Source organism: Salmo trutta, chromosome 29, assembly GCF_901001165.1.
Source record: "Salmo trutta chromosome 29, fSalTru1.1, whole genome shotgun sequence".
Lineage (NCBI taxonomy): Eukaryota > Metazoa > Chordata > Actinopteri > Salmoniformes > Salmonidae > Salmo > Salmo trutta.
Genome location: NC_042985.1, coordinates 3,560,675 through 3,573,217, shown reverse-complemented (window position 1 = coordinate 3,573,217; position 12,543 = coordinate 3,560,675). Strand labels below are relative to the sequence as shown.

General features: G+C 48.0%; 1 protein-coding gene across 2 annotated transcripts in view; it reads left to right on the top strand.

Moving 5' to 3' along the window:
* LOC115166785 (leucine-rich repeat-containing protein 4C-like) overlaps positions 1-12,299 on the top strand; it is a 48,813-nt gene extending 36,514 nt beyond the window's left edge. For both annotated transcript variants that reach the window (XM_029720575.1, XM_029720576.1), the window contains exon 2: positions 9,561-12,299. In XM_029720575.1, coding sequence (XP_029576435.1) covers positions 9,588-11,453 — 1,866 coding nt within the window. In that variant the 5' untranslated portion in view covers positions 9,561-9,587 and the 3' untranslated portion in view covers positions 11,454-12,299. The remainder of the gene's footprint in view (positions 1-9,560) is intronic.
* Positions 12,300-12,543: the final 244 nt, after the last annotated feature.

Sequence of the window (12,543 nt, the reverse complement as noted above, 5' to 3'; positions counted from 1 at the left end):
ATTGAAAACAGGGGAGGGTGCTGGATTATTGAAAACGGGAGGGTGCTGGAGTATTGAAAACAGGGGAGGTGCTGGAGTATTTAAAACGGGAGGGTGCTGGAGTATTGATAACAGCGGAGGGTGCTGGAGTATTGAAAACGGGAGGGTGCTGGAGTATTGAAAACGGGGGATGGTGCTGGAGTACTGAAAACGGGAGGGTGCTGGATTATTTAAAACAGGGGAGGGTGCTGGAGTATTGAAAACAGGAGGGTGCTGGAATATTGATAATGGGAGGATGCTGGAGTATTGAAAACGGGAGGGTGCTGGAATATTGAAAACGGGAGGATGCTGGAGTATTGAAAACGGCAGGATGCTGGAGTGTTGAAAACGGGAGAGTGCTGGAGTATTGAAAACAGGGGAGGGTGCTGGAGTATTGAAAATGGGAGGATGCTGGAGTATTGAAAACAGGGGAGGGTGCTGGAGTATTGAAACAGGGGAGGGTGCTGGAGTATTGAAAACAAGGGAGGGTGCTGGAGTATTGAAAACAGGGGAGGGTGCTGGAATATTGAAAACAGGGGAGGGTGCTGGAGTATTGAAAACGGGAGGATGCTGGATTATTGAAAACGGGAGGGTACTAGGGTATTGAAAACAGGAGGGTGCTGGAGTATTGAAAACAGGGGAGGGTGCTGGAATATTGAAAACGGGAGGATGCTGGAGTATTGAAAACAGGGGAGGGTGCTGGAGTATTGAAAACAGGGGAGGGTGCTGGAGTATTGAAAACAGAGGAGGGTGCTGGATTATTGAAAACAGGGGAGGGTGCTGGAGTATTGAAAACAGGAGGATGCTGGAGTATTGAAAACAGGGGAGGGTGCTGGAGTATTGAAAACAAGAGGATTCTGGAGTATTGAAAACGGGAGGGTGCTGAAGTATTGAAAACAGGGGAGGGTGCTGGAATGTTTAAAATGGGAGGATGCTGGAGTATTGAAAGCAGAGGTGGGTGCTGGAGTATTGAAAACAGGGGAGGGTGCTGGAGTATTGAAAACAGGGGAGGGTGCTGGAATATTGAAAATGGGAGGGTGCTGGAATATGGAAAACAGGGGAGGGTGCTGGAGTATTGAAAACGGGAGGATGCTGGAGTATTAAAAACAGGGGAGGGTGCTGGAATATGGAAAACAGGGGAGGGTGCTGGAGTATTGAAAACGGGAGGGTGCTGGAGTATTGAAAACAGGGGAGGGTGCTGGAGTATTGAAAACAGAGGAGGGTGCTGGATTATTGAAAACAGGGGAGGGTGCTGGAGTATTGAAAACAGGGGAGGGTGCTGGAGTATTGAAAACAGGGGAGGATGCTGGAGTATTGAAAACAGGGGAAGGTGCTGGAGTATTGAAAACAGGGGAGGGTGCTGGAGTATTGAAAACGGGAGGGTGTTGGAGTATTGAAAACGGGAGGATGCTGGAGTATTGAAAACAGGGGAGGGTGCTGGAGTATTGAAAACAGGGGAGGGTGCTGGAGTATTGAAACAGGGGAGGGTGCTGGAGTATTGAAAACAGGGGAGGGTGCTGGAGTATTGAAAACAGGGGAGGGTGCTGGAGTATTGAAAACGGGAGGGTGCTGGAGTATTGAAAACAGGGGAGGGTGCTGGAGTATTGAAAACAGGGGAGGGTGCTGGAGTATTGAAAACAGGGTAGGGTGCTGGAGTATTGAAAACGGGAGGATGCTGGAATATTGAAAACGGGAGGATGCTGGAGTATTGAAAACAGGGGAGGGTGCTGGAGTATTGAAAACAGGGGAGGGTGCTGGAGTATTGAAAACAGAGGAGGGTGCTGGATTATTGAAAACAGGGGAGGGTGCTGGAGTATTGAAAACAGGGGAGGGTGCTGGAGTATTGAAAACAGGGGAGGATGCTGGAGTATTGAAAACAGGGGAAGGTGCTGGAGTATTGAAAACAGGGGAGGGTGCTGGAGTATTGAAAACGGGAGGGTGCTGGGGTATTGAAAATGGGAGGATGCTGGAGTATTGAAAACGGGAGGGTGCTGGAATATTGAAAACGGGAGGATGCTGGAGTATTGAAAACGGCAGGATGCTGGAGTGTTGAAAACGGGAGGGTGCTGGAGTATTGAAAACAGGGGAGGGTGCTGGAGTATTGAAAATGGGAGGATGCTGGAGTATTGAAAACAGGGGAGGGTGCTGGAGTATTGAAACAGGGGAGGGTGCTGGAGTATTGAAAACAAGGGAGGGTGCTGGAGTATTGAAAACAGGGGAGGGTGCTGGAATATTGAAAACAGGGGAGGGTGCTGGAGTATTGAAAACGGGAGGATGCTGGATTATTGAAAACGGGAGGGTACTAGGGTATTGAAAACAGGAGGGTGCTGGAGTATTGAAAACAGGGGAGGGTGCTGGAATATTGAAAACGGGAGGATGCTGGAGTATTGAAAACAGGGGAGGGTGCTGGAGTATTGAAAACAGGGGAGGGTGCTGGAGTATTGAAAACAGGAGGATGCTGGAGTATTGAAAACAGGGGAGGGTGCTGGAGTATTGAAAACAAGAGGATTCTGGAGTATTGAAAACGGGAGGGTGCTGAAGTATTGAAAACAGGGGAGGGTGCTGGAATGTTTAAAATGGGAGGATGCTGGAGTATTGAAAGCAGAGGAGGGTGCTGGAGTATTGAAAACAGGGGAGGGTGCTGGAGTATTGAAAACAGGGGAGGGTGCTGGAATATTGAAAACAGGAGGGTGCTGGAGTATTGAAAACAGGGGAGGGTGCTGGAGTATTGAAAACAGGGGAGGGTGCTGGAGTATTGAAAACAGGGGAGGATGCTGGAGTATTGAAAACGGGAGGATGCTGGAGTATTAAAAACAGGGGAGGGTGCTGGAATATGGAAAACAGGGGAGGGTGCTGGAGTATTGAAAACGGGAGGGTGCTGGAGTATTGAAAACGGGAGAATGCTGGAGTATTGAAAACAGGGGAGGGTGCTGGAGTATTGAAAACAGGGGAGGGTGCTGGAGTATTGAAAACAGGGGAGGGTGCTGGAGTATTGAAAACGGGAGGATGCTGGAGTATTGAAAACATGGGAGGGTGCTGGAGTATTGAAAACAGGGGAGGATGCTGGATTATTCAAAATGGGAGGGTGCTGGAGTATTGAAAACAGGGGAGGGTGCTGGAGTATTGAAAACGGGAGGATGCTGGAGTATTGAAAACAGGGGAGGGTGCTGGAGTATTGAAAACAGGGGAGGGTGCTGGAGTATTGAAAACAGGGGAGGGTGCTGGAGTATTGAAAACGGGAGGGTGCTGGAGTATTGAAAGCAGGGGAGGGTGTTGGAGTATTGAAAACAGGGGAGGGTGCTGGAATATTGAAAACGGGAGGGTGCTGGAGTATTGAAAACAGGGGAGGGTGCTGGAGTATTGAAAACAGGGGAGGGTGCTGGAGTATTGAAAACGGGAGGATGCTGGAGTATTGAAAGAGGGGAGGGTGCTGGAGTATTGAAAATGGGAGGATGCTGGAGTATTGAAAACAGGGTAGGGTGCTGGAGTATTGAAACAGGGGAGGGTGCTGGAGTATTGAAAACAAGGGAGGGTGCTGGAGTATTGAAAACGGGGGAGGGTGCTGGAATATTGAAAACAGGGGAGGGTGCTGGAGTATTGAAAACGGGAGGATGCTGGAGTATTGAAAACGGGAGGGTACTGGAGTATTGAAAACGGGAGGGTGCTGGAGTATTGAAAACAGGGGAGGGTGCTGGAATATTGAAAACGGGAGGATGCTGGAGTATTGAAAACAGGGGAGGGTGCTGGAGTATTGAAAACAGGGGAGGGTGCTAGAGTATTGAAAACAGAGGAGGGTGCTGGATTATTGAAAACAGGGGAGGGTGCTGGAGTATTGAAAACAGGAGGATGCTGGAGTATTGAAAACAGGGGAGGGTGCTGGAGTATTGAAAACAAGAGGATTCTGGAGTATTGAAAACGGGAGGGTGCTGAAGTATTGAAAACAGGGGAGGGTGCTGGAATATTGAAAATGGGAGGATGCTGGAGTATTGAAAACAGGGGAGGGTGCTGGAGTATTGAAAACAGGGGAGGGTGCTGGAGTATTGAAAACAGGGCAGGATGCTGAAGTATTGAAAACGGGAGGATGCTGGAGTATTGAAAACAGGGGAGAGTGCTGGAATATGGAAAACAGGGGAGGGTGCTGGAATTTTGAAAACGGGAGGGTGCTGGGATATTGAAAACGGGAGAATGCTGGAGTATTGAAAACAGGGGAGGGTGCTGGAGTATTGAAAACAGTGGAGGGTGCTGGAGTATTGAAAACAGGGGAGGGTGCTGGAGTATTGAAAACGGGAGGGTGCTGGAGTATTGAAAACAGGGGAGGGTGCTGGAGTATTGAAAACCGGGGAGGGTGCTGGAGTATTGAAAACGGGAGGGTGCTGGAGTATTGAAAGAGGGGAGGATGCTGGAGTATTGAAAACAGGGGAGGGTGCTGGATTATTGAAAACGGGAGGATGCTGGAGTATTGAAAACGGGAGGATGCTGGAGTATTGAAAACAGGGGAGGGTGCTGGAGTATTGAAAACAGGGGAGGGTGCTAGAGTATTGAAAACAGGGGAGGGTGCTGGAGTATTGAAAATGGGAGGGTGCTGGAGTATTGAAAACAGGGGAGGGTGCTCGAGTATTGAAAACAGTGGAGGGTGCTGGAGTATTGAAAACAGGGGAGGTCGCTGGAGTATTGAAAACGGGAGGATGCTGGAGTATTGAAAACAGGGGAGGGTGCTGGAATATTGAAAACGGGAGGGTGCTGGAGAATTGAAAACAGGGGAGGGTGCTGGAGTATTGAAACCAGGGGAGGATGCTGGAGTATTGAAAACAAGGGAGGATGCTGGAGTATTGAAAACAGGGGAGGGTGCTTAAGTATTGAAAACAGGGGAGGGTGCTGGAGTATTGAAAACAGGGGAGGATGCTGGAGTATTGAAAACGGGAGGATGCTGGAGTATTGAAAGCAGGGGAGGGTGCTGGAATATGGAAAACAGGGGAGGGTGCTGGAATATTGAAAACGGGAGGGTGCTGGAGTATTGAAAACGTGAGGATGCTGGAGTATTGAAAACAGGGGAGGGTGCTGGAGTATTGAAAACAGGGGAGGTTGCTGGACTTCTGAAAACAGGGAAGGGTACTGGAGTATTGAAAACGGGAGGATGCTGGAATATTGAAAACAGGGGAGGGTGCTGGAGTATTGAAAACAGGGGAGGTTGCTGGAGTATTGAAAATGGGAGGGTGCTGGAGTATTGAAAACAGGGGAGGGTGCTGGAGTATTGAAAACGGGATGGTGCTGGAGTATTGAAAACAGGGGAGGGTGCTGGAGTATTGAAAACAGGGGAGGGTGCTGGAGTATTGAAAACAGGGGAGGGTGCCGGAGTATTGAAAACGGGAGGGTGCTGGAGTATTGAAAACAGGGGACTGTGTTGGAGTATTGAAAACAGGGGAGGGTGCTGGAGTATTGAAAACAGGGGAGGGTGCTGGAGTATTGAAAACAGGGGAGGGTGCTGGAGTATTGAAAACAGGGGAGGGTGCTGGAGTATTGAAAATGGGAGGATGCTGGAGTATTGAAAGAGGGGAGGGTGCTGGAGTATTGAAAACAGGGGAGGGTGCTGGATTATTGAAAACGGGAGGGTGCTGGAGTATTGAAAACAGGGGAGGATGCTGGAGTATTGAAAACGGGAGGATGCTGGAGTATTGAAAACAGGGGAGGGTGCTGGAGTATTGAAAACAGGGGAGGGTGCTGGAATATTGAAAACAGGGGAGGGTGCTGGAGTATTGAAAATGGGAGGGTGCTGGAGTATTGAAAACAGGGGAGGGTGCTGGAGTATTGAAAACAGTGGAGGGTGCTGGAGTATTGAAAACAGGGGAGGGTGCTGGAGTATTGAAAACGGGAGGATGCTGGAGTATTGAAAACAGGGGAGGGTGCTGGAATAATTAAAACGGGAGGGTGCTGGAGTATTGAAAACAGGGGAGGGTGCTGGAGTATTGAAAACAGGGGATGGTGCTGTAATATTGAAAACAGGAGGATGCTGGAGTATTGAAAACAGGGGAGGGTGCTGGAGTATTGAAAACAGGGGAGGGTGCTGGAATATTGAAAACAGGGGAGGGTGCTGTAGTATTGAAAACAGGGGAGGGTGGTTTGAGGGTGGTTTGATGAGCATGAAAATTATATAAACCATATTCCATGGCCGTTTCAGTCCCCTGATCTCAACCCAATTGAACCCGTATGGGAGATTCTGGAGAGGCATCTGAAACTGCATTTTCCACCACCATCAACAAAACACCAAATTTGGAAGTTCTTGAAGAATGTTCTGGCAGCTCGTGGTGGCCCAACTCCCTATTATTTGAAGATACTTTATGTTGGTTGTCTATTTTATTTTGTCAGTTACCTGTATATTATTACCCAACAGAAACTATTCTGAGTCAATGCTTTTGTCACCATTGGTGTTTTTCCATAGGCTTTCCTCCCTGCAATCAGCCTTTAAAGCGATGAGATTCTATGCAGAGTGGTTGTAGCATGATGCCGGCTTGACAAAACGAACCCCTGCCTGATTCCGTCTGACATGCAGTTAACAAAACACCATAGCATCAACATAACAACCTACATTGTTACCCAACAGAAACTATTCTGCGTCAATGCTTTTGTCACTATTGGTGTTTTTCCATAGGCCTCCCTCCCTGCAATCAGCCTTTAAAGCGATGAGGCTGCTATGCAGAGTGGTTGTAGCGTAATGCCGGCTTGACAAAACGAACCCCTGCTAGGCCGTGGCCTGATTCCGTCTGACGCCCCCAGTGGAAGTGTCTCTTGGCGGGCTTCTCACACCGCTCTGGAGTGGCATCTCTGCTGGTGCTAACCACTTTCACAGGGGCATATTTAGAGATTCATTTCCCACTGATTAAATCACCCACTCGGCCACGCTGGAAAATGCATTTCCACATCGCTTCACAATTTTCACCGTTTAGAAAACACCTGTCAAAACAGAGTCGTTTTCTTTGCCTCTGGGTCCCTCTGAAAGAGACGATTGCTGATATGACTTGAGTTAGAAAAGCTGAGGAGAGATGAGAATGTTTAAGGGCCCTGAAAAATCTTGTTCACTTTTATATTTGACATAACAAGTATCGCTCGTGTATTGTGAGTAGAAACATGTTCGGAATGTGCTAATATATTTTCCTCTACATCTCTATCTATTATATTACACATTTTACTCTCTCATGGTGAATGATGCTGTTATATCAGGAGAATATTAGACATAGTTTGTTATGGTGGAAAACAGTGCGTTCGGAAAGTATTCGGACCCCTTGACTTTTTCCACAATTTGTTACGTTACAGAATTATTCTAAAATTGATTAAATATTATTTTCCCTCATCAATCTAAACACAATACCCCATGATGACATGGCAAAAACTGTTTAGACATTTTTGCAATTTTAATTTAAAAAGAAAATGGAAATATCACATTTACATAAGTATTCAGACCCTGTACTCAGTACTTTGTTGAAGCACATTTGGCAGTGATTACAGCCTTGATTCTTCTTGGGTATGATGCTACAAGCTTGGCACACCTGTATTTGGGGAGTTTCTCCCATTCTTCTCTGCAGATCCTCTCAAGCTCTGTCAGGTTGGATGGGGAGCGTCGCTGCACAGCTATTTTCAGGTCTTTCCAGAGATATTCGATCGGGTTCAAGTTCGGGCTCTGGCTGGGCCACTCAAGGACATTCAGAGACTCGTCCCAAAGCCACTCCTGTGTTGTCTTGGCTGTGTGCTTAGGGTTGTTATCCCATTGGAAGGTGAACCTTCACCCATGTCTGAGGTCCTGAGCGCTCTGGATCAGGTTTTCGTCAAGGGTCTCTATGTACTTTGCTTCGTTCATCTTTCCCTCGATCCTGAATACTCTCCCAGTCCCTGCCTCTGAAAAATATTCCCACAGCATGATGCTGCCACCACCATGCTTCACCGTAGGGATGGTGCCAGGTTTCTTCCAGATGGGAGGCTTGGGATTCAGGGCAAAGAGTTCAATCTTGGTTTCTTCAGACCAGATAATCTTGTTTATCATGGTCTGAGTCCTTTTGGTGCCTTTTGGCAAACTCCTAGCGGGCTGTCATGTGCCTTTTATTGAGGAGTGGCTTCCGTCTGGCAACTCTACCATAAAGGCCTGATTGTTGGAGTGCTGCAGAGATGGTTGTCCTTCTGGAAGGTTCTCCCATCTCCAGAGAGGAACTCTGTCAGAGTGACAATTGGGTTTTTGGTCACCTCCCTGACCAAGGCCCTTCTTCCACGATTGCTCTTCCAGGAGAGTCTTGGTGGTTCCAAACTTCTTCCATTTATGAATGATGGAGGCCACTGTATTATTCGGGACCTTCAATGCTGCAAAAATATTTTGGTACCCTTCTACAGATCTGTGCCTTTACACAATCCTGTCTCGAAGCTCTACGGACAATTCCTTCGACCTCATGGCTTAGTTCTTGTTTTGACGTGCACTGCCATCTATGGGACCTTATATAGACATGTCTGTGCCTTTGCAAATCATGTCCAATCAATTCAATTTCCCACAGATGGACTCCAATCAAGTTGTAGAAACATCTTAGGGATGATCAATGGAAACAGGATGCACCTGAGCTCGATTTTGAGTCTCATAGTTAAGAGTTTGAATACTTATGTAAATAAGGTATTTCTGTAATTGTATTTTTATACATTTGCAAAAATGTCTTAAAACCTGTTTTTGCATTGTCATTTAGGGTATTGTGTATAGATTGATGAGGATAAAATATAATTTAATCAATTTTAGAATATGTCTGTAACGTAACAAAATGTGGAAAAAGTTAAGGGGTCTGAATACTTTCCGAATGCACCGTTTGTTGTTATATCAAAATAATATTAGACATTGTTTCAACACCAGTACCATCTCTGTTGTTGACTTATTTCTAAGCTGGTAGACACTTCCTCCTCTAAAACATTTGTGAGAAGTGAAATTCATCTACTTTTTGAGACTGAAAAAACAGTCAGTTTTTTGACCAGTTTGTTACAGCACTTTGTGACAAATCAATTTATAAAATGAAGTATACAACAAGAGAGAAATTGACTGACTGGTTATATTGTCTTATTGCAGATGTACAGATGAATAATTCACTTCCCAGGTTAGCCTGAATGACAACTATTTGAATGTATTTATTGATGAAAGAGGAAAGTTCATATGGGAGTTAGACGCTGAGTTTTTCAGTTCTGTTGCCCCCAGTCATGAAGCCTGTCCTGGGGAGTCCTGATATCCCTGACTGCTCTAATGCTCCACAGATGGACAGTGTTTATGATGACTATCTAGGATGAGTGAACATCCATCCATCCCCAATGATAAGGCAACTACATTTCACCATCTCTCTTCCTCATGTAGGTCATTATCCCAGGCATGTGCATTGAGCACAGACAGTATGGAGTCCCTTCAATAGACTTTATACACATACAAAGAAGTGGCATTACCCATAATTACCTTCTGTTCTGCATCTAGTTTTCTTTGCTTGTCCACTGCCTAATCTGTTGTACTTTTCTCTCTTCTCTTTACAATATTTCAGAGAGGACCACCAGCCACTGAACTATGAATGCTGATCACAATGATCTCCTCCCTCCAGCGCCAGACAATGAGAGATCTTAGGCTGAGGGGGGCTAGGTCCTATCCCCTCTTCGTGCTGCTGTTGGCCCTCCAGATCCTGGCGGTGGCCGGCCTGGTGCGTGCCCAGACCTGTCCCTCTGTCTGCTCCTGCAGCAACCAGTTCAGCAAGGTGATCTGCACCCGCCGGAGCCTGCGCGATGTCCCCGACGGCATCTCAACCAACACACGTTACCTGAACCTGCAGGACAACCTCATCCAGGTGATCAAGGTGGACAGCTTCAAGCATCTACGGCACCTGGAAATCCTGCAGCTGAGCAAGAACCACATCCGCAACATCGAGATTGGCGCCTTCAATGGCCTGGCCAGTCTCAACACCCTGGAGCTGTTCGACAACCGTCTCACCACCATCCCCAATGGGGCCTTCGAGTACCTCTCCAAGCTCAAGGAGCTGTGGCTAAGGAACAACCCCATCGAGAGCATCCCGTCGTACGCCTTCAATCGGGTCCCCTCGCTGCGAAGACTGGACCTGGGAGAGCTCAAGCGGCTCTCTTACATCTCAGATGGAGCCTTCCAGGACCTCAGCAACCTGCGCTACCTGAACCTGGGCATGTGCAACCTCAAGGAGATCCCCAACATCCTACCCTTGGTCAGGCTGGAGGAGCTAGAGATGTCAGGGAACCAGATCTCTGTCATAGGGCCTGGCTCTTTCGCAGGGCTGGCGAACTTGCAGAAGCTGTGGATGATGCACGCTCAGATCCAGACCATCGAGAGGAACTCCTTCGACGATCTCCAGTCCCTGGTGGAGCTCAACCTGGCCCACAACAACCTCACCCTGCTGCCCCACGACCTCTTCACCCCCCTGCACCGCCTGGAGAGAGTCCATCTGCACCATAACCCGTGGAACTGTAACTGTGACATCCTGTGGCTTAGCTGGTGGCTGAAGGAGACAGTGCCTGCCAACACCAGCTGCTGTGCCCGCTGCCACACCCCAGCCAGCTACAGGGGTCGCTACATCGGCGAGCTAGAGCACAGCTACTTCCAGTGCGATGTGCCTGTCATCGTGGAGCCGCCGGCGGATCGCAACGTCACAGAGGGCATGGCGGCTGAGCTCAAGTGCAGGACGAGCTCGTTGACCTCGGTCAGCTGGCTCACCCCCAACGGGTCTCTGGTGACCCACGGGGCGTACAAGGTGCGCCTGGCCGTCCTCAACGACGGAACGTTGAACTTCACCACCGTCACCATGCAGGACACGGGGACTTACACCTGCATGGTGAGCAACACGGCGGGCAACATCTCCGCCTCGGCTGTGCTCAACGTTACCTCGGTGGAGAACAGCGGCGTCACCTACTTCACCACAGTCACCGTGGAGACCACAGAGACAGTAGACGACAGCCAGACTCCTGCTCTTCCACCGATTGGCTGGGTATCATCTTCGACCACCAGGGGGCCTCCGGTCCAGACCAGGACCACAGAGCGGACCTACACCGTCTCTGTTCTGGACCTGGATGGGGAGGGGGACCGCGGCTTGGAGGAGGTGATGAAGACCACCAAGATCATCATCGGCTGCTTCGTGGCCATCACGCTCATGGCCGCCGTCTTGCTGGTCATTTTCTACAAGATGAGGAAGCAGAACCACCAGCAGGACCCCGATGGCCCCGCCTCCTCAATGGAGGTCATCACAGTGGAGGAGGAGCTCGCCGGTGTCGCTGCCATGGAGACCCACTTACACCTGCCTCCATTGGAGCATTACAACCATTACAACACTTACAGGAGCACCTACCACCACTCCCACACACAGGAACCTTTACTGATTCAAGCCAGCTCAAAAGACAATGTGCAAGAGACCCAAATTTGATTGAGATTCACTAGAGGAATCCGATATCAGCTATCTCATACAGGAAGTATCATGGACAGAAGGGTAAGGATTAGTGTGGGAATGACTTGACACTGACTTGACTGATGATGTTAACGATCAAATGGATCAACATCTTTCAAAATGTGTGTGCTATTTGAAAAAGTGTCTTTACAAAACAGAAATTATTTATTTAAAAAATATATGTCTAGTGGCTAAATCAAGAAAAACAAATCTGAATGAGCTTTTTAGCTCCAATTTTATTTCACCTCTGTGTGATGTTGGGGGAAGAATGGTTCACTGCAAACTCATCTACTCAAATGAATTCTCTACATTCAAACCATGTTCGGATCCTTTCCAAATATGAGTGCAGCAACAGAATAGATTAACACAGCTTCCATTTGACGATAGGGCCATTTCAGATGAAAATATAATACTGCCTTGTTTGAGAATTTTTATCAAAATGTTTGAAGGTCATTATAATATCCTAGATGCCCTGGTGTTTTCCTTATTCCTTTGGATATATTCACAGCCCTCGCATATTATCACAGCTACATTACATAAAACTGATGAAGAGGGAGGATCCTCATATTACACTGTACCCTTCCTGTCACTCAAATTAGATGAGATACAGATGTTCCCATGACTTGGCTGTTAATGAAATGAGCAATGAGGCCAACATGCCTCGGGAACCAGACGGCCAAATGACTGAACATGCATTTTCCCGGCTCCTAATCAACAACTATACATCCTTGACTTAAATTAAGATGAAGGTCTCTCTCCCGCCTAGCTCCCTCCCTCCTTCCCCTCTCCTATCACACTCTTGCTCTCTTCTCTCTCTCCCTCCTCTCACACTGTATCTCTTTCACTCTATCACTCTCCACCTCCTACCTCCCCTCTCTCTTTTCTCCTCTCTCTCTCTCTCTCTCGCTCTCATTCTTCCAACCCCTCTCCTTCACCTCTCATCCTACTCTCTCCCTCCCCTTTCTCCTTTGCTCATCCTCCTCTCTTACACTCTCCTCTCTCTTCTCCTCTCTCTCTCTCTCTCTCTCTCTTTCTCTGGCACATTCATCTCTCCTCTCGACATATCTCA